Source organism: Poeciliopsis prolifica, unplaced genomic scaffold (genome assembly GCF_027474105.1).
Source record: "Poeciliopsis prolifica strain line A6 unplaced genomic scaffold, Auburn_PproV2 SCAFFOLD013, whole genome shotgun sequence".
NCBI classification, from domain to species: Eukaryota; Metazoa; Chordata; class Actinopteri; order Cyprinodontiformes; family Poeciliidae; genus Poeciliopsis; species Poeciliopsis prolifica.
Window position 1 is genome coordinate 4586065 of NW_026562388.1, and position 23154 is coordinate 4609218.

Below are 23154 nucleotides of genomic sequence, written 5' to 3' on the forward strand. Positions count from 1 at the left end.
GTTTGTCATCCACTCATCCAGGTGGTGGGCCTGATGGTTGCAAAACATCACAGAGCACAAGAGAGCATTGAGGCCAACCTGTCTGAGTCAACTGCCAGAGAGAAGTTCATATATAAAAGCCACATGTCATCCTTTAGTGTTAAAGGGGGCTGGGAGAAAGTTCTTGGCATAATCAGATCCATGTTTAACCTGTTGATGATCTTGCTTGCTTTACATTATGTACTACAGCAATCCAAAAAGTATGTTGAGTTGGTTGTTGAGCTTAGAATGTTAATTGTCTGGAAAAAATGTCTTGTGAACCATTGCAACAGTCAGAATCTCATCTAGATGCAGCTATGAGTGCCGCTTCTGCATGTTGCCTTTTTCAGAAGCCAAGCTTTTTTTTTTTCACAGCCACGGGTGGGGTGGGTGGGGGTGGTGGTTGTGGGGTGCGAATTTGACACTAAAAAGACAGAGTTTGGGTGGAGTAGCGCTTTAATAACGCACATTGTGCAAGTAGTTGTTGATGGCCAGAAGCGCAGAGCACTGGCCCGCGGAGGGGTGGGACGAGACCAAAGTTTAATTCCCACTCTGCAGTAAATTAGAGCACAGCGGGGTAATGTCTGTTTATTCCAAATACAGCTGCCTGGGCCTGTCTCTCTCTCTTCTTCCATCTTTCTCTCCATCTCTCCCCACAGGTCACACCACGGCCTCAGAATCACCTGGACCAGGATACACAAAATGCATATTGTTTGAATGCAAGCAATGTGCATAGATAAACGACAAGGAACAAATGCACATCCTCAGAGATGCAAACATCAACTCATTCTTATTTACAAAGATATGTACACATTTTTCAACTCATATACACTATTGCGTTGCTGACAGAAGACTAAGAAAATAAAAGTAAATACTTTCACCTTTTGAAGTGTTTATCTTGAGATAGATTTTTGTTCCATGTCAACTGAATTGTCTTCTTTTTAGACATTTTATGTATTTGTTGCTAAGCGTATCATTATTTATTTTTGTTAGATGCAATGGCTAAAATTACTTTTTCGGAAAACAAATACGCTCCTTTGAATTTGAGTTTAAAATAGACATTTGCTGACCTCTCGTGGTGAACTAAATCTTTGTCATTCCAAGGTTTAAAAATATTCAACATTATTGTGCCAAGTATATCCAACAAAATTAAAGTATTCAAAAAAGTAAGTTTGTATGTTTCCATACAATCCAATTTTGTAAGGATGCCAAAAATTTTGTCTTTTTACGTCCTTGTGTAGCTATATAAAAATAATTTGATTGTACTGCAACATCAAAGAAATGTGAATTAAAATTTGCGTTTTGATTTTGAGATAGTTTATGAAATCCCTCCAATATTCATATTGATGGAGAAATCCAAAGTTAGATTGAAAATTGCTAAACTATCTATGATAAAATTACATGAAAATATTCTCTATTAATTCCTGGACGAATTTTATTTTCTAACATAATATCTTAAACAGAACCTACTGTATATGTTTTGGGAGATTTTAAATTTTATGCAGAATATAAATGTAAAAGTTAGAAATTTAAACCATTAATCAATCAAAAAAAATCTTGAATTATTATTATGATTATTTTTAATTGATGTCAGACTAATAGTGCTACAAAAATAAGCATTTGGCGTCCTCTAGTGTGGTATGGGAACAGTGCCGTTTCGTTCACACGGGAGAAAGAAAATACAACAGGTTTGTCGTCATAGTTGCTCAATTTCGACGTACGCGTTCACGTTGTTTTGTGCGTCAGCTGATACGTTGCGCGCGCGCGCTCGCGCTACAGTTCTGTTTCTATGCGAGATTTGTTTTCAAATGGAGGAGTCTTTGATATTCCGATGGGACCAGGGACACTCAAAGTACGGCGGCTGCAGCGATAAGCTGGGCCGAAGCGATTCGGTGTCATCTGCGAGGTTTGAATCAAGTTTACGCTGCGAGGGGTAAACAGAGACACTACAGTTTTTTTGTGTTTTATCGGCGCAGGGTAGTTTTCTAACCGGTTTCATTAGCTTGACGAGCTAGCATACATGCCAACAGCTGTGGGGCGCTAACGGGGATGCGTTGGAAGGTGTTGCGGAGGGGTTTTATTTAGGTTTGTTTGCACTGCTTTGTAACATGGACTCTGGTGGTAGTTGTAGTCTGGCAGCGTTAGCTTGTCTAAGGTGAAGTGCCTGCTCAAATAGTTATGAGCGGTTTCAATCAAAACCTCCGCATAAGCTCGTCTTTCAGCGCAGACAGTAAAGGTCCAGCGGTCAGCCCTGACACCGGGAACAAGGACTGGGCTCTGGGAAGCGATGTGTTTCCCTGCTGTCACGAGATGAGCCTCGTGGACGAATCGATGCAGGCGGGGATGTCGTCGGTCCAACCGGGACTGGACGGTCACCTGCCGCTAATACGTGCCCAGAACAACGGCTCCCAGGATGGCATTTTTTTCGAGCTGGACTCCCCGGAAGACTACCTGGACAGCAGCCCGTTAGAGTACAGGGACAGCGATGGGAACGGCGTTGGCCCGTTATTCGAGAGGAGGAAGAGGTCTCGCTCCAACAGCTCCAGACACAGGTTTAACGAGGTGGTGACGGAGCTAGTCCCGGAGGAGGTTCGGTGGTTCTACAAAGAAGACAAGAAAACATGGAAGCCTTTCGTCGGACACGACTCTCTTAAAATTGAGCTAATGTTTCGGAAATACTGCGAGCTGAACCCCGGTGCGATGCGCTCCGGGGTCGGCGATGGAGAGGAGGAGACTGGCGGTAAATGTGTGGACAGCCCGGGGCAGAACGGCGCAGTGCCCGTGGACACTGGCACTGGCAGCGTGGACGAAGGCCGCGGCTCTCTTGACACGTCCACGGTGTCTTTTGATGGGACCGACACGGACGGCACTGAAATCAACGTAGAACCCGTGTGTGTTCGGGGAGGCCTTTATGAGGTCGATATAAAAGAGAGAAAATGCTACCCTGTCTACTGGAAGCGTGAGTATATTCCCTCTCCTCCATCTCTCACACAAAATCGATCGAGCTAATGTTTGGGTCCACTATGAATTCTATCATATCATTCATCACCGATCTGTGTTACGTCCATTCATATCATATATAATTAATAGTCTGCAGTATAATGCCAGAATACTGATTATTGGACCACAGTCAATGATCAGTTGCCATCAGGGGCGCCGTTTAGGGGACCTGGGGGGAGTTAGGACAATTGTGATGGTCCCTGACCAATAGGAGCACTATATATATATATATATATATATATATATATGTATGTGTGTGTGTGTGTATATATATATATATATATATATATATATATATATATATATATATATATATATATATATATATATATGTTTGTGTGTATATGCACAGAGGTTAAATGCAAGATCAAAGAAGCAAACATTCATATTTATCTGCATAACATGGTTTGTCCCTGCTTTTGCGCACTAGACAGTGATAGTGTTTAGTAATCAGTAGAACAAAGGTGATAATAACTATGCTGCCAAGACTAAACTCAGGTTTTCGAAAAGAAGAAAGACAAAAGAGAAGGCGTCAATTTGTAACCCTGTTTTTCTCCAAGAAAGGTGGGTAGACTACAGTGTGTGATTATCAGTCATTTTAGCTTACTTAGCTTAGCTACAGACTACCTTGTCTCCGTTTCACCAATATTTAATCAAGGAAGGGAAATATTTACCAATAAATCTTTAAATTTAACTTGTCCCTGTACCTTTTACCACACTTAACAACAGATCTGTCAGAGTCAGCAGCAGCCATAACCCCCCATACCAGCATAACTTCTCCTCCCTGTCCCAGTGAAGAAGGTGAGCAACACTGTTCAGTGATACGACAGGTAGCATCAATGCAGGGAATTTATGTCTTTCTTGCTCTTTTTACAAATACACAAAAAACTGAAATGTTTATTACTGAGAGAATTTTAAACAACTACAATAAAATGGTAATAAAAACAGCTTCCTGTCTGGACTGGAGGCTGGGCCTGAAGACAGGCTTTGCAGTCTTGTCATGTTGTCAAGACGAGAATGGAATGGAAGCCTTTTATCGGACACAATCTTGTTAGTCATTTTAAGTCCTCTTTTAATCTTGCTTCAAATTGTTACTTGTATATTGTCATATGTTTAATTTACTATTAGTAAATCTGCTATTACCAGTATTGGACCAATGGAAGCAAGACTTTAAAGTTGGTTATCTAAAGCTTTTAATTGGTCAGAAAGACTCAAGAGATGGTGGTAAGAGCTGCTAGAGGGTTGGGGGTGTCAATTTCATATTTTGTCACGGTGCGCAAAATTCCTGGCGGCGCCCCTGGTTGCCATTCCTGATATTGCATTCATTCTGTTACAGTTTATGTTTGAAATTCAACTGTGACCATTGGTTGGTAAAAACAATTGCTGGGCCGTTTTTAAATTCCAAGAACCCAATTAGTACTTCTGAACTGTAGGGTTATACTAATCAATTAGCCACAAATTGGAATTTGTCAATTTCCCCATCAGCAGTAGGTCAAAAATACAATTAGATATTTACTAGCCATTTCATTAAATCCTCTCAATAAAGAACTCCAAAGCCTATAAATATGTCAACCACTGATGTTCTTTTTTGTGGAATGAAAATTAGGTAAATGTTGCACTATCTGCTGGGGAACATCCAGTTTGACATTCATCTATATTTTTAAGTTACCCTAAGAAAATATATAGGTGGATGGTACTGGGTGTTTCCACACAAAGACTCCACCCATTTTTATCTTGTAAGTGAGGGAAAAGTGTAGTTCCCTTATTTCAGTCAGCTGACAACCAGTAAGGAGCAAAAGGAGAAGGAAGGATGGATGCACAAGCATTTATTGTATATCAGACTTTATTACACATGATGAAATAGTTGAGACTTTAAAGGTTCTCTAAGCTTATATTCTCTAAACTGTCGTAAACTGACTCAACTGATGACCTAATATTATCTCTCGAGCCTTTATCTCAGTGTGTGTTTGCTTTAGATCTAAGTAAGACATAAAAAAAAAGATGCATTTCAATATCATTGGTTTCATTTTGCAAAAAGGTTCTGTTGCTTTTGGAGTGTCGCTAATATAGGCTCAGCGAGTTCGCTCTAATTCTCCTCTTGGGATTCAAGTCAGAATGGTGTTCATAATTTGACTGACCTCGCTTGGTTAAACACCGAGGTTTGGTCCTCCTGGATTTGACTGACTTATTTAATTAAATGGAAATCAGTTTGTCGTACGTCATCTAGGGTGCCACGGGAAAATGAGTCAGTTCCTAGAAAAAGATTTATTGAAATAGCATCAATTCACAACAGTCATGGTAAGAAAAAATAGCTTTTTTTATTTTAGAGAAATGGGTCCACTTCATACATAATTATAGTATGGTGAATCCAATATAGAACACATTAATTTATTGCCTGTCATATAGTCAAGTTAACATCTATTGTACACAGACCTATTTAACACAAATCATAATGTAGGATAATCAGTCATTTGAACATTTAATGCCAGTTGGTAAAAACTTTTATGATATAAATAGAAACTGTAAAAAAAAGCTTCAAATGTCTAACTATACGGATCATTGCTATGAAAGTCTATGTAACTAAATCAGAGGTGTGTCTGCTTTAGAACAAGACCATATTCCTGTGATGAGAGGCCAGTGGTTCATCGATGGCAGCTGGCTCCCACTGGAGGAAGAAGAGAGCGACCTTATAGAGCAGGAGCACCTGAACCATTTCCGAGGCCAACATTTGCAGGACACCTTTGAGACGGATCTGGTGGTGAAGACTGTTGATAGCAAAGATGGTGAGTGCTGGGAAGGTAGATAACTGTTTACAAGTTTATCCTTCAAAGCGTCAGACAGCACTGATGTGTTAATTCTTGTTGCTAATTTCTTTGTAAACGCAGTTAATAGCGTTCTAATGACAAAAAGTTGTGCTTTACATTTTGCTGAGTATCGAAACAAAGGTCAAGTTACTGATTAATAATGAAATATGTATGAGAATTAGAAATGAACTTGGCAGGTGTGTCCATTGTTTTCTTTTATGCTGTCACGCCATGGAGTAAAGCAGGAACTCCATGTACATTTTGGTATGAGCCTCTTTGATGAGCTGGCTCGAGCAAAATGTCACACACTGTGGCTTTGGATAGCAGTAAGAAAGAGGTTGTTTGATTCAGAACTCTCCCTAAAGTGGGCAGATTGATGAATGTCTGGTAGTGTGAACTGGATACTGAAGTACTGCAAAAGAATGAGATTGAGTATATAGAAAAAGGAGAAACTTGTGTTAGACCAAAGCGGCATAATCTCCAGAGATCCTAACAACACACCCTAGCATAATCAATAAAATTTACCCCTTATAAATCTGAAAGTCATTGCACAATAATTTTTTCAGAGAATTTGGTTAAGAAAGTGAAACACTTTACTAAAGGTCAGCAGTGTTTAGGCCATAAGGCCAGTTTAAAATTATGTTAGTATTTCTGTATTATTTATTTGTTATTTTCTGAGAAACAGAATTTAAACTTTAGTCCATAAAGTTTAGAATATCACAGAAATATATTCCTATATGTAATGAAACTTCATTTGAGAAGTTTTGAATTGATTTGTTTAGACTTCAAAAGAGCAGATTTTTTTTCCTTGTAAGCTTATGTGTCTTAATTAATTATTTATTTATCCTGAGTTTATTCTTACTCAGAATAAGGTGATTGTATCTCACTAAAAATAAAAAGTTGTAAGTTGTGTTACAATTGCTGGTATTTTCAGACACTTTTTGAATAGAAAAATGAATCAGTCATTTAGAAAAAAAAACTTGTTGGGTTCATTCATGCATATAGAGAGTAACTACATAAATGCTGGACATATTAATGACAGCAGGTTACAGAAGGATTACACCTTAAGTGTAAGCTGTGTGAAATCTAATATACAGGCTTTCCATTTTATTTTCTAACATCTTTCGAAGATTCACTCAAGAACACACGCACTCACACACACAGTTTCAGTGTGTTGTGGATGAGCTGAACTCCTGCTGAACAGAATAAGCCAAAGCAATGCTTGCTCCTAATTTTCATAGTTCTACCTAATGGAAAACAATATTGGTGACTGCAGAGTACATCCCTCCCCACCACCTCCTTTGTACCTTGTTTTCCACCTCTATATTTAGCTGAGCCTGAAAGCAAAGTGAATGATAGATCTTGTTAATTCACTGTCTTTGAGCTAATGTTGCATTCTGCCTCCTGCAGAAGAATATTTTGCCCTGACACTAGTAATCTGTAGCACTCAGAGCCATATGGAGGCTATTTTAAACTGCATTACATCTAGTACAAGGATTTTCTAAGTGCACTAATACATTACAGATTTGCAGTACAGTATTATGCAGTAGTTAGTAGTTGAAACAGAAGACTTGGTTGGCTTTGAACTGCATCCAGATGCAGAGCATTTCAGTCCTGTTTTAAATGATCAACTTAAGATAAGTAATCCAAAATGTAAATAAATCCCCAATCAGTGAATATAGTACCTGGTCAGATTCTAGTTGTTGGTCTTCTTCAACATTATTTTCCACTATTTGAAGTGAACAAAGCTTAAATAGTGAATTTGTGATGTTTCGTGGTAAGGTTCATCTGTGGTTTCCACCCATTACCTTGGCTGTGCAGAGTACTAAGCAGGTTCTAGAGACAATAGGGTGTGGACTCATCTTTCAGGCTTGAAAGACGTCAGGAAAAATTATATCCAGCAGGCCAGCCATGTCGCCAGATTTGTTTTCTGAATGTTTTTGATGAGGGCAAGAACCAGTAGTTATTTCCATATAACCTGCTTTCTTATTTCAGAAGATTGTGAGCCTATGATTACGCATAATTATTGACAAAAAAGATACTTGAAAGAACTTAAAGAAAAGAGAATGCACGGGAGCACTTTATCAGAAGTCATTCTATATCCAAAAGATATCTTAAATTGTTCATCAACTGTCTGCATACCTCTTGGGCTTAATAAATATTAAAGATCCAAATCCACTTGCTACTTTCATAATTCTTCAGGAATCAAAAGACCCAAGGCCAGCTGCACACTGTGATATGCTGCACAAAACACAGCATAATGAGTTCATTTTGACCTTTGTAAGCCTTGATAGATATCCCAGGCATTACAGAGCACTTATTTTCAAAAGCTTCATCAGTGCTGTACCGATCGCTTTTACAGCAATCACACTTACTGTGTGCCTCAGCATTTCTGCCCTTCCTCCTCTGCCGTTCACCTCAGCTGAAACAACCACAGCCAATATTTGCAAGTCTGATTGCTTCGTTATCATGGATCAAATGAGCCAGTCAAATCTGAGATTGTGGATTTTGCAGTTCACATTCAAAATATCTTCATGCTCTTTGTTTATGATATAATAAATGTAAATGTCCTGGTCGGTCTGGTTTTCTTTTTTTATTTTAACCTCATAGTATTTAAATAAAGACACACATTTAGATCTCTTTTCCTTTTATAAGTGGATAGATAAAATGCTGCAAATCTAAACTCCTATATTAAAACAACTTGTTCAGAAGTCACAGAGTACAGCTCCTGAACATTTTTGAGCTTCATGATAATTTCTTGTTTATGTTGTTAGACATTTTTATTGTAATGTTCCTGCTAGTTTAAACATTTGAGAAAAAGTCTTGTATTTATAACCACATTAGTAAAATAGGTTTAAAATAAAACGTATACATTATTCATTTATTAATGTGATTAATTACACATGTCAAAAAACAAATGGGTCTTTCTTATAGTGCCCTTCATGGTCATCAGGATCAATTAGCCTAAACTCCTATTATATGCCTCTTTACCTATTTTACCCTCAAATTTTAGGCACTAGCTACAGGGTTTTGGGCAATAAATCATTTCCCTTGAACATTCCAATATATTTAAGTTGAAGCCACCAACTTCAGTGGAGTTTATTTGGTAAACCAACATAAAGTAGTGCATAATTGTGAAGCTCCATGTTTTGTCAGTGTTCTGTTTGAAGGTGAACCCCAGACTCAAGTTTTTCTTTCAGGTCTGCCCTATTTTTATCGGATCCATCTTACTGAAACCAGCTTTCCAGGCCCAAAGCATGATGGCACTAGATTTTATTTAGCACCATTAATGTAAAGAGACCCAAATACAAATGCTTGGGACACTTTTTAGATAATAAAAAATAAATCTGAAATCTTTGTGTTGGTCTATCGCATAAAAAACATTCAAGTATGTTGCTGTAATGTGATGAACTGTGATCTAGTTCAAGGGTAATGAATGCTTTTACAAGGCACTTTATTTTCTGAAGTTGACATGTTCTTAAAATAAGCAATCTTCATTGGACTAATAAGTTAACTTTAGTGTCTTTTGATAAGTTGCCATGTTTAAGATGAATGACTAATGAAGTCTTATGTGACCTGAACCGGGCAATGAACGCTACTCACTGTTTGTTGGTTGTTAGTTCTCTCCCACCTGCCCCCTTTCTATCTCCCGTTTCTGTTCAAATGGAGTGGATATCAGACGGGTGCTAAAACTGCAGGTCACAAGCGCAAACGCTGCCAAGGTACTGTGAAATCCTATGTTTTCTGTTGTGTTAGCTCCTTTAGCTTTTTACCCCTCATCCTTTAGATGCTAGGCCTCTGTTGGACTAGTTTTTCCTTTCTTTTGTGGGTTAAACCTTTTGAAGCCTTACATTTGGAACTAGACCTAGGCTCAGTTAGATGTGGTTGTCGTCAAACTGAATTTAGTCCGTTATCTTGGTTTACATTGCAGCTTTAACTGAGCCTAGTTGCTAGGACTCACTTTGTAGTGCTGTGGTCTAGAGTTTGGTTCTACTGCTATTGCTGCTTTTTGGGAAATCCTGTGTGCTTCCTTGCTGGAATAGTAACTACACAACATGGATCACTCAACTACAATTGCAAGACTCTTTAAGAACTGCATCAGAAATTAAAAATGACTCAAAATGTCTCAACACAGTTTTTTTTTTGTTGTTTTTTTATTCCCAACCTCTTTTTCTCATTCTTTTTGACACTATTACTGTATTTTTACTCTACCAGCAACACCAGCTCAATAAAGCCTTCTGAACAACGCTTTCTATTGAGAGTTGAGCACAACACATAAGCTGGAACAAAAAGTCATTGTTGTAGGCTTTCGGTGATACAGTGCTAGCATGCTGTGTACGTTCATTCTGAAGTCTGTTAATGTCTTGTTTCTGGGTTCACAGAGGAGAGACATCTCTGTGTTTGTTTCCTCATCTCATAGGAGGATAAAATAGCTGTTGATCCGAAGCCCAATGGGAAAGTCAGCAGCCCTAAAAGACACATGGTTTTTGAAGATAACAAACTCACTTTCAACATTAACTTCAATGTCACAATATATGGTTTAGGGCCAAATTTGATGATAGTTTTGGCAGGCTCTCTTTGCCTCTTGTATTCACCTTTATTACTTCCCAGCTTGGAGCTTACTTTATATTATCTGGTTTTTACGTCACAAAATCTCTTTTCTCTTTTTGACTGCAAAGGTTATGGGGCCCCTTTAAACCTTTCTTACATTTCTGCTCTCTATTTTCTATTTTATTTACAGGCACATCTCAGTAAATAAGAATGTCATTGAAATGTTTTAAGTAATTCAATTAAAAAAAAAAGTAACATAATAAAAAATATGCATTGCATGCAGGGTAAGATATTTCAAACATTTCTGTTCATTTTGATAATTAAATTAATCTTTTGATATTTTAATTTATTGAGATGCATCTCTGAAACAACCTTCAGCTCTCACCTCTGCTCGACCAAAACATAAGGGTCAACAAGTTGACTATAAAGAGATCTTTTTGTCCTTCCCCGGCTATTTACAAAGTAGAACGACCTTTGACACATCCTTCCAGCAGACACACAACAAAAGGCAATCACAAAACTCTTCTCCATCAAATACTAACAGCTACCCCTTACTGTTGCTGTCCAAGAGTAGTTGAGTGCTCTGCCATGTTGTGAGAAATAGCGATTACATTTCTTTTGCTGTGGAGTGATTTCATTTGATTATCTACAAAGAGATGTGGTGACAGAACGAAACTTCTGTTGCAGAAGTTGTAGTTTTGTATGACGCAGTGTCAGAAAGTGATGGCCACTATATTTGTTTAACTTGTTCTCATCTCTGAGGCATTAACTCATCTCCATGCAAGAGGCACTGACAGATAAGTTAAAAGTCATGGTTCAGGACATGTATTGGGCAGAAAACCATTAGCCGCATGGGAAACATGAAAGTTTTCTTGTTTCATTAATTGATACGAATGGGACAAATTGTGGAGTTTCTTGATAGGGAACTTATTTTTCCTACAAATCTGTGCTTGACCAAAAGAAACAACAGTTTTCCTCTGTGGGAAAGTATTGTTCTGAATTTCCAGCAATAAAACTAATCCAGAACATCTCATTTTCCCAGGAACTTTACCGGCTTCTTAAGGATTTAAATTCCTTGTTTGTTTCAGAATAGTACAAAGGCTCCATGGTTACGTTTTGGACAAATGCCAGTGTATTCAACAATTTCAGCCAAATAAACTTGACTGAACAGGAACATGCAGCACAGCTTTGACTCTTTAGTCCACTACTTTCATTTATTGGTCCTTTGTAGGTATCAACTGGTTTTTCTCAAGCCATAATTTTGCTCTTACTTGCTTTAGTACTTGCTTACCACTGAATAAGAAACAGAAAAAAAATGGAGGACAGACATATATTTAAGTTTAGAAAATATCAATTGGCAATTGGAAGATGCAAAGCAGGACGACAAGCAAGAGCTGAAGTATGCGATCATGCTGAGATTTTTCTTTTCTTTAAGCAGATCAAAGCGACAGGCAGCTTTTGATTGAGCTGTTTGAAAATAGTTTGTGGACTTTTGTGTCCTTGCTACGTAAAATAACAAACTGGGTGCAAATCTTTTTTACTTACATTTCTCAGAAGTATGTATTATTCCTAAACCCTAAAATGAAAACCTCTTTATATTTAGCTTCTCTTGTTTTCTGTTTCTCTCATTTCTCCGTCAAAAAATGATTTATGCTCCGTCTCAATGTCTTCTGTCTCCCTGACTTCAATCAATTACTTTTCTCTCACTGCTGCAGCTATCCACCATTTGAAGCTGAGTCGGACGCATGTAGATTGGCACAGCGTAGAAGAAGTCTACCTTTATAGCGACGCTACCACATCAAAAATTGCTCGCACTGTTACACAGAAGCTGGGCTTCTCCAAAGGTCTGTATTACTTACATCACACTTTATCATATGAGATGGACAAAGCAATGCATTTGTGTTTTATTTACAAACTAGTTAACATAGAAGGTTAAAAGAAAGCAGAATTATCTAGTGATGTCCACATTGTGTTTTGGTCTTAAATCACAAATAAAATACATTGAAGATTGTGGTTGCAGGAAAAAAAGGGAGTACATTAAGTTCAATTTCACATCTGACCTTCGTCAGTGTATATGAAGATGATCTGGTGCACATTACAATAACTCCATGATTAATTTTTCTCTCTATGCTATTTTCTGGAGCTTTGACTGGTTACCTCAATGTTCCCTGGTTACCCAACACTCTGCGAACTGATCTGTCTTTAGAGCAAGTCCAACGGTTCGGCTCCTATCACGTTTCCGTTTAGCACACAACTTGATCAGATTATAGGTTTTAAGTAAAGACACACAGTCTGACCTGCCAGTACTTTACACATGCTCCCACGCGGTCTGTGGCCACAGCCGGAGACCATGTCTCGTCTACTGACCTCCTTGGAATCAGTACAGCATGTTGGACTATTGATAGTCTTCCTTTTTGTTTCTGCCAGAGTTGTACACTCAATATCAAACTTAAGTTTCTTATTGGTTTGAGAAGTGACAATGAAAATCTGAATTTCTGTTGATGCAGCCTCAAGCAGCGGCACACGACTCCATCGAGGTTACGTAGAGGAGGCCTCTCCTGAGGACCGGCCCCCTCAGACTACCCACGTTGTCTTTGTGGTGCACGGGATTGGCCAGAAGATGGACCAGGGCCGCATTATCAAAAACACTGGAATGTGAGTTGTGTGTTTTATTACGGTTACTGTAAATGGAGATGTCCTCCACAGCCTGCTTTTTAGCTGCATTTTCATTTGTAAAATCTCAAGTTGAGCTTTAGTTTTAGATTTCTGTTCAGCATACTTTTATGCAAGCACACTATAAGGTGGAATGAAGCTTTTGTATTGGCTCGAAGTGCTTTTTTTTTCAGTTTCTATTTTAAGATGCCAACTTTACTCACCTTCTTGCATTGGTCACATTTTTTTCTTTTTATCACATACAGAAATGATGACGTCATCTTACACCAAAGGGTTTTGCATTGTATGCTGGCTTTATGTGATGATTGCTTGGTCTTTTGTCCAAACCTGTTGAACATGAGTTTTATGTTCTCCTGAGATCAACCTGTTAGGCTGCTTTTTGCTTTTCTAGGAAATGTTTCTTTTTTTTACATTTGCTTATGTAGGAACTTGCCATTAAGATTAAGAATCTGTTTTTCAAGAAAGAGAATAAAAGTTTTTTACGATGGAATATAATGTTTCATGACCAGTGATCTATGTTTCATAAGATATAAATCCATCCTTTCTGGTTGTGATAACCTTAAGTTTAGTGTTCTTAAGAATTGTTCTAGTTCCAGACACAGATTCGATAAGAAGGATTTTAATCTGCTCACATAAGAGGATGTCCAGGCAAATAAAACATTCTAACAATCTAAAAAATGTTGCCATGTTCCAGAAATGTCAGAAATGTTTTTTTTTATTTTTTTATCAAAGGCCATTTGCAGTTTAAACAATAGTGTTGCAGCTGCAGATTGTGCTTTGTCCTCGTGCTTCTCTCTTTTTTTCACATTTGTCTTCTGTTCCTGGAAAGCTGACTCCATGCTTTGTTTTGGGAACATGCAAACTATAGTAGCCCAGAAAGTACAATGTACCCAAAATCTCCTAAAAATAAAATGTTATATAGGACAACTCATAGAGTAAGGTATTATTCATGCCAATAGACATGGACGGGTGCAAGATAGTCATGGTGATGTTTTAAAGTAAAGATGATGCAATATCCTGGCATTACAACAATTATTTAAAACAAACATATTAAATGTGATCTAATTGATTTTTTTTTTTAACTGAAGCAACAGCTACACCTACTGTTAAAATTATTTAACACATTTACTACAAGTATAAGAAATTTGTTTATAATATGCATTCATTCTTATTTTGACTCAAACTAAAATCTAATTTATAATAAACCACTCATTTATTTAGTAGCATTTTTGTAAGTATTGCTCTAAAATCTGCTTATTTAGCAGAATTGTATAACTTTATGCCTTAATGCTGACTTTATAGTTTATTTTCTGGTTAACTAGATGGACTATCTCCTGGTGCTGGTGTTTAAAACAGATTTAAACAGTGATTGTTTACTTATTTCACAGCAAGTAAGCAAAAAAAAAAATCATCTTTTAGCAGTCTGGCTGGCAGTATGCAGAAATAAGCAGGGACAGGAAACTTCTACGTATTTATTTTACTTACAAGAAAGACAAATTTTAAAGCTTTTGGGCTTGTGTTTTCAAATCCTAATTTTTTATTTTTCACATCGGTTTACTTGACTACTGCCTTCATGTCATATCTCGTATTTAACCTATTCTTATATAAACATGACGCGACATTCCACGGTTCCCCAAAGTTTACACTTACTCATTGATTCTGCTCACACCGTCTCAGTAACCCAAGTAGACCAAGTCAAGCTGCAGAGCATGTTAAGCCTACCTCCTGTGGATTACATTACACACACCTTCCACTGCCAAAGAACAGATCTGCCAACTCAGTGTGCTACTTTTGATTTGACTCTTTATTACTTTTTGTATCATTTCAACACTGTGCCTGATAGTTTTTTGGGTTTTTTTTGTCATCAACTAAATGGAGTTTTAGTAGAGTTTTTGACAATAGTGTTTGTGTTGACAATTGTAGTGTGCACACCACATTTAAATCAGTAATCTCGTTCCCTAAACCCGGGTCATGTAAGTTCCCGTGCAGACAGGCATGTGACATGTGGGTTCCTCTCCATAAAGAGCAACATTCTACATTTATCCAGCTACCGCACTACTTCAATTAGAAATGGGAAGAGATAAAATGGGGTTCAGTGTCAATCACCACTGACTTACCTTGGTGATATTTTCATGCACACAAACAGTTTTTCTTATGTCAGACTTTTGTCGATACAGCTGCTCATCACTGTTATTATTCACTTTTTTTCATTATGTTCCTTAAGGTTGAGGGAAGGTGTGAGAAAAATGGAAGAGAAGCACTTTTCTGAGCACAACGATGAACACGTAGAGTTTCTCCCTGTCGAATGGCGCTCTAAACTAGCGCTGGATGGAGGTATGTGAGGATTACGTTGTGGTTTCACCATTGATAACCTCAAGTGTGTTCTGGGTTATACATACATGGCATGTTTCCATAGATACGGTTGACTCCATCACACCAGACAAAGTGCGAGGGCTGCGAGACCTTCTCAACAGCAGTGCCATGGACATCATGTACTACAACAGTCCTCTTTATCGCGACGAAGTGAGAATCATACAGTTTCAGATTATAAAAAGTGTCTATTGTAGACTCTTTTTTTGTCCTTAAGATAACTTCGTCCCTTCTCTTCCCTTGACTCCAGATAACCAAGGGCCTCACGGAGGAGCTGAACAGACTGTACTCGCTCTTCTGCACGCGGAACCCTGATTTTGAAGACCGGGGTGGAAAAGTGTCTATTGTGTCTCACTCCCTTGGCTGTGTCATCACCTATGACATTATGACAGGATGGGATCCAGTACGGTTCTGTCTGCAGGAGCATTGCGCAGTAGAGGAGGAGCAGGATTTCCGCTGGATGTCTTATGAAGAGAGGCAGCTTTTAGAGGAGCTGAGGCTCACAAAGAATAGGTGGGATATTAAATATACAGAGCAGTGACTCGAAGGGAGAGGATATATTGCTGCCTAAGGATGCGGAAAGGTCAGGGAATAATACCTCTGTTTATTGTGTGGTGTGGTGCAAAATCTTGTTTTTGCCAGGTTAAGAGAGTTGGAAAATCAACTGGTCAAATTGGAGGCCTCTAATCCTTCAGCTCCCCCAGCTCTTAAATTCAAGGTAAGATTGTATGGACTCTTGTATTTTGCAATTGTAGTCAGAAGTTCACATATACTCATCATGACTATGAACGTTTTTAAACATTTTTTTAAGGGTGGTAGTGTGCTACTATATATTTCAGGAAGCAAAACTGACACTCAAGTTAGATTTTATCTTGCTGACCTAGACTCCTTCCACTTACAAGCCAAAATATAAACTTATATTATAGTACTGATAGAATGATATCATTATACCCTTGGAAAAATGAAAATCATAGATATAAATTAAGGACATTTCTGTAGTCGAATGTATGTAATGTCTTAATTTGGTGAAATATCCTCCCCATGCCCCAGTGTATATCTTTCCAGAGCAAACAGGAATGATGTCTGCCTGTGTAGAGGATGAAGTCTTATTTAACAATAGCCATGGTAGCATCATCTGGAGGCAAAACATGTTTTTCTCTAGTTTATAACTCTTGAAACTCAAAGGCTCGTCTCCCAGGTGTAGCATTTACGGCATGCCGGGTGTGGTGGTCGTATATTTTCTTGCTTAACAGGAATCATCCTATAGTTCCAAAGAAACCGGTGGGTGAATCCTGGCTCAGGGTTTTGTCACATTTGTAGCCAGAAAGACAACAATGCTGTAAAACAAGAACGGCTTAATGTAAAATGAAAACTGGTTGCAGTTCGATGAGCAATGAAAAATATGCCAATGCATTAAGGAAAAAATTAACTCATCTCACATTGTTGTTTATAACAATGAACAAGTTCTGTTTAGGTACATTTTTTCACCTTTTGTCTCACAGGTAGAAAACTTTTTCTGCATGGGGTCTCCTCTAGCAGTTTTCTTGGCCCTGCGAGGGATTCGCCCAGGCACCAGCGGCCATCAGGACCACATCCTTCCAACCTCCATCTGCAGCCGGCTGTTCAATGTCTTCCATCCCACAGACCCTGTGGTGAGATACACCTGACATATGCCTATAATTTTTTTTATGTTTTAATAGATAAGAAGTGAAAGTGATAAATGTTCATCCTCAGCATCTTTTCTTTTAAGGAATTAACTCTTTTCTGTTGTGTTTAGGCTTACAGACTGGAGCCTCTCATCCTTAAGCATTATAGTAACGTTGCACCTGTCCAGATACATTGGTAAAAGCTTAAGTTTTACACTTTTATTATTCTTTACTAGCACAAAGTTGTGACAAATGTCTAATTTTTTAAATCATCAGGTGTAGTGCCTCTAACCCTTCATCCTATGATGAGGTCCGGCCTACCTTCCTCAATCCGGTTAAAGATCCAACTTCAGACACGGAGAGTATTCCCAGCCCGAGTACGTCTCCTGTCTTGGCCCGTAAACACTATGGAGAGTCTATCACCAGCCTGGGAAAGGCCAGCATACTAGGTAAATTTAGCACGTTTTATTGCTTGATTGGTATATTCTTTACTTTGTTCCACTTAATATCATGAAATGAAACAGGTTAGTACAAAGTTCACACAATAAAAAAACTGTTTCTAATTACACATACTCTATAATTTTCTAAAAATGTAATTGTCTTTGGTGAAAATGTCAGATTGTACAAGTGAGCAGTTTGAATTTTTCCCAAACTTTGAGTCAGTGGTGCCATCATGTGGCCATAAAAGGCAGCTGCTGTCGCTTTGCTTTTTATTTATTTATTTATATATATAGATAGATAGATAGATAGATAGATAGATAGATAGATAGATAGATAGATAGATAGATAGATAGATAGATAGATAGATAGATAGATAGATAGATAGATAGATAGATAGATAGATAGATAGATAGATAGATAGATAGATAGATAGATAGATAGATCATCTATCTATCTATCTATCTATCTATCTATCTATCTACCTATCTATCTATCTATCTATATAATTACAGAATACTGTAAATAATACATTTAAAGAAGTTGTCATACCCTCTTTTCACACTTGATCGTGTCATATTCAAAAATTTTATTTTATTAGATTGCTGAGTGACCGACACAAAGAAAGCTGTCATTTTGACAAATATGGAAAATAATGCGTTGTTTTCAAAAAACGTTCTTACAAATGTCAGAATGACATCAAGTTAATGACATTAACTTTTAGAAGTTACAGGCGCTGTAACATTTTCTGTATATCTTAAACTCTTCCTTATTGTCAACCCGCAGGTGCAGCGAGCATAGGAAAGGGTTTAGGAGGCATCCTCTTCTCACGGTTTTCCCGATCAAACAGCCAACCTTCAGTGTCCTTAGGAGTTGAGGGAGGAGCAAACGCTGAGGAAGAAGAGGAGAAGCGCACAGAAAGCCAGTCGTCTTATGGTCTTTCCACAATAACTCGACCAACATCTCCCACTGGTGACGCTTTATGTATGTTCTTTCTGGTACAAAGCATTGACCAAAGTGTGTGTTTGTACACACACATTATATATATATATATATATATATATATATATATATATATATATATATATATATATATATATATATATATATATATATCAACATATCAGTGACATGCAGTGAGGGACTGACTTAATCAAAATCAGATTAACAGGTATAGACCCCTTGCATGTTGTTGTTAAAATATGGTAATTTCACGCATGCGGACAATGCTGGAGGGCAAAAAGACTGTTCTTTTACATGCCATCCATAGCATTGAATCTGAAGACCCAGGATAACATAATTACAGGCTGCTGGAGTAATAGTGAAGTCTGTAACACCAGCTCATTAATGCCTATCTTTCTATCAATAATTATTTGATAGAAATAATTATTATTTTTATGTTTAAGTTTATAAACAAAGAGAAAGAGTATTGTATTTTGTTTTGAACTCATTCATGAAAATATGTTTTAGGAAGCTGAGAAGAAAGAACTGTAATTTATAAGTTCACATAAAAGGTATTTAAGGAGGCCCAGTAGGGTATCTATTAGCAAAGTATGACTGTAACCTTGCGTTTCTCTCTTGCAGTGGAGCTGGAAAGACGCATCGACTTCGAGCTGAGGGAGGGTCTGGTAGAGAGCCGCTATTGGTCAGCTGTGACCTCACACACTGGCTACTGGTGCTCACATGACATTGCACTCTTCTTGCTGACCTTCATATATAATAAGTCAACACCCTCTGCCTCAGCAGAAGACACTCCGGAACCAGACTGAGGCATTTGTTACAACACACAGGCCTGAAGAGGTGTCCTGTAACTGCTGAAGCTTTTGTCATTTCTTGACAAAGCTCAAACTGTGACTGTTTGATTCTCCCCTTGCAACCTTTCAAATACATGAACTATCAACCTGTCCCTTTGTCTTGATTTATGAACCAGCTACATTTGAGAAGCATTGGTAAAAACAACAACGAAAAGAACCTTCATTTTGCGATGTAGCCATTGACGGACCAGGAACCCCTACTGAAGGAAACTCTGCGCCAGTATGATCGCTAACAGTACCATGGAAGAAGAGGCAATTATCCTAAATTATGGAGGTTCCTCATGCGTCAAAAAAGCAATTTTATTTTCATCCCAACATTGAGTCTGTTCAGCTTATTTGGTTGTCTACAAGTTTAATGTTTTATCAGTCCATCTGCTCTGCAGACACTCTGGAGCCTTCTGCTGTATTTTTGGATATATAAAAGGAATGATTGTTACAAAAAGGATTTTTCACAAAACGTTTAGCCAACATGTGAAAAACCCACTGCTTACATGGGAATGAAATGCCTTTTGAAGCCCAAAAATGTTACAAATATACTATTTTCACAAAAAAAAACAAAAAAAAAAAACAATAGGGCATGAACCCTTTAATAATATTGGCAATATGAGTTTTATTCAGTTATTTGCTTTCAACTTTTTAAGATCAGTAATATTTGAAAGGCGCAAACCAAATACAACCTCAGCATATTGTACATTTGTTGTCAAGTATGACTTCTTGGTTTAGTTACACCAAAATAAAACACTTTTAGTTTTTGGGGAAAATTTCTTTCAGCAGTTGCAGCTAAATATTTCCCTTTTAAATTCCATGTTACTTTCAGACGTGTACCTCTTGTGTACCACAGCAGGCCGACTGGAAAGCATATAATTATTTTCTTACGCTTTATGACAGTGGGAAGGTCTTGATGGTGTGGTTTACACAAGTTCTACTGAAAGCAGTCATCGTTGCTCAACTGAAATCAGCACTTCTTTATTTGTATCAATTGATGGAGATCATCCTTATCTTTGCCTATATGTTTTTATTGATGTCCAAATGAAATGAATGGTTCTATGTGTATTTTTATTGGAAAGCAGAAATATTTTCTTAATGATTTTCAGGCGCTTGCAGATATAAACCTGAATCTCATGTGAAAAGTGGGATTCAGACTTGTGGCCAAATAACACTTATGTGTCCAGTGTGTTAGCTGCTGTAGTGAAGCTGCTGCCTGTGGTCCATGGAAAAATGTAATTGACAAGGTGTAAAACTTAAAAGGATGTTTTGTTTAGGTGTTTCGAAGGCAATGCGTATGTCATCGTTTCTCCGCTTTTTGTTACCAATGTGCACTTTTTTTTGTCCTTTGGCCAGATGTTATATTGGTGTTTATTTATGAAAATTTCCAGCTGCAGTCGAATAGTCAAACAAAGTCACTTGAAGTATAATTGCTCGTATGAAACCTAGATTTACTCCAAAAAGATAGAAAAAAAACAAAGCCAGGATCTGTGGTAAGTAATTATTTTCTCAAATAAAAATTTTTTTAAAAATCTGTGATTCTAGGCGCAAACAAGATCCCTCTTTAATTTATGGTCCCAGTAATATTTCTGCAGAAACTAGAATGCTTTTGCACTTTGCATGGTCTCAGATAAATAGCTGATGAATGTTGGAACAATAAAAAAAATAGTGCAGTGTGCCAACACACATCTATGAATTTTTAACACTGCAAAATTAACTCATTTGAAACGACGCAAGCAAAGGATGAAGAAACAAATGACGTTGCATTACAACATGTCAAATTTAATGTATCCATTTTTGTTGTATTGTCATACAGGGTCATCTCATAAAGTCAGAATATCATCAAATAAATGATTTATTTCAGTAATACGCTTCTAGAAGTGAAACTCTTATAATGTGCAGATTAATTGCACAGAGTGAGTTTTTGGTTATGGTTTATATAATAAAAATCTAAAACTTGGTTTCTATTAAAATATCACATGAAGTTTTTGTTTGTTTGCTTGTTTTTCTCTCCTTGCACATAACTCTCCATTGATTTACTTGGCTTCAGAACTCTGACCAGCCAGATATTTTAGCAATAACCTTTTTGTGGTCTCCTCTTTGGAGAGAGTGTCTATTATTACCACCCGGAAAACCTTCAAGTCAGCACAACCTGATCATGTAGACCATATTATTGTAAAAGAAAAAAACAATTTTTGTTGTAAGTGTTCTTTGAAATTGAATTTTGGATTTTCACTAGTTCTAAGCCGTAACAATCAAAACGAACAGAGATACTATCGGACATACAGCGCACTCTGTTTGAGGGGATTAAACTTTTTGAATCGCATTACTGAAGCAAATTGCTTATTGATTTTGTTCTAACTGCGATTCATGTGTAGTAATAAAGGAGCTTGTTTGAGTTTGATGTTAAACAGCTGAACTGCACCACCTTAAGTCTGATTCTTTGTGCTCTGCTGCTGAGTGGAATCAGTTTGTTGTAAGTGTAAAATGACTGTTACATTTGCAAAGGCCAATTTGCTTAAACCATTCTGCCTTGAAGAGCTGACATGATGGCAAGATTGGTGCTTTGCCTGGGGGCAAATAAGGCATAGTAATCTGAGATTGTTTATTGGTTTTATCCGTTGTAAATCTTACAATCATCGCTAAGAATTGCACAAAATCTTTACTAAAAATTCCCGTTTGTTTTATTTTTTGCTTTTCTTTTTGCAGAAACACTGGCGGGAAGCTAATTTCAAGCCTGGCCTCGTCTCTCATTCATGCAGTGACAAATTCAATCTGCACTGTAATATCAACAAAACCTCCACCAGGCGGAGCTGCAACTGTGTAGTTTGACAATATTTCATTAAAATATGTCCAAACTGCCACATTTCAGTCTTTCAGTTCAAGCCCAGATCTCGTCACTCTGCTTGCTCAGAAGCTTGCGAGCTCACAGGAAAGCATTTGGGAAAATATTTTGCGAAACACACATTTTGGCTGACTCTACGTCCAGTTAATGTGCAGCGTTTTTGACTGATGACAGTATACTTTTCCTATTAAAGGCATTTGAGGAATTGTCCGCTGTTTGTAGAATTTCCACTTTGGGTTGGGTGCCAGATTGAAGCCATCGATTATGATCCAGCTCAGATGCTTGTTTTGTAAAACAGAAGCAGCTTCATACAGAAGTTGCGTATGTTCTACAAAGCTTAAGTACGAGGATAAGTGAAATAAACGTTTGAATTAGGAGGAGGTACAAATTAGATGTTATTCTTGTTTGAACTTTGAGTAGATGTCTTGGGGGGATTGTCTGCCCTTAGAGCTGTGCAATAACCCATGCCTGTAATAGATTCAAACTGCCATCCAAAGCACTGTATTTATTTCTTTTTATTAAATCATTTCCTTTTCTCATTTGTTCCTGTTTTGTACATTATTAAAGGGAGGACAATACTGGTCCATCTCCTGTGCAGGAGCATGCAGATCCCCTCCTCACTCATTTTTAGACTCCATTCAGTAGACAATGGGTGTGTTTGTTCATCAGCGACACAGACCGGATTCTTTGCTCAACACCCCCTGAACAGTCTTTAACTCTTAGTTGATGAATAGGACACATTGTTATGCGCCAGCATTGATGGCTTCCACATGACCACATGCATTTTATTTTAGCGTATATTTTCTATTGTATGCCCCATAGTGACAAATAGGATCAGCTGTGTCATACATAATGAAAGACACCATGGTTTCTCTAACCAGCAGAGGTCAGTGTAGCACTGGTAATGTTGAAACAAAGACACAATGACCATCTGTTCAGTGCACAGGGTGTCATCCTGTGTCTGCTTAATGAGCCATTTTAACAGATGTTCCCGTAACCGTATTATTGAT

General features: G+C 37.7%; 1 protein-coding gene across 4 annotated transcripts; it reads left to right on the plus strand.

Moving 5' to 3' along the window:
* Positions 1–1802: 1802 nt before the first annotated feature.
* ddhd1a (DDHD domain containing 1a) lies at positions 1803–21283 on the plus strand. 4 transcript variants are annotated; one of them, XM_055038433.1, is made up of 14 exons: positions 1803–2977; positions 3748–3819; positions 5625–5801; positions 12089–12217; positions 12881–13028; positions 15271–15380; positions 15463–15569; positions 15667–15929; positions 16059–16134; positions 16919–17068; positions 17194–17258; positions 17339–17511; positions 18287–18484; positions 19085–21283. In XM_055038433.1, the coding sequence occupies exons 1-14, from the start codon at positions 2197–2199 to the stop codon at positions 19267–19269; spliced, it is 2634 nt and encodes an 877-aa protein (XP_054894408.1). In that variant the 5' UTR covers positions 1803–2196; the 3' UTR covers positions 19270–21283. The 4 variants fall into 4 exon arrangements, with proteins under 4 accessions (XP_054894408.1, XP_054894409.1, XP_054894410.1 ...); XM_055038434.1 differs by having other exon boundaries at positions 18287–18472; XM_055038435.1 differs by lacking the exon at positions 3748–3819.
* Positions 21284–23154: the final 1871 nt, after the last annotated feature.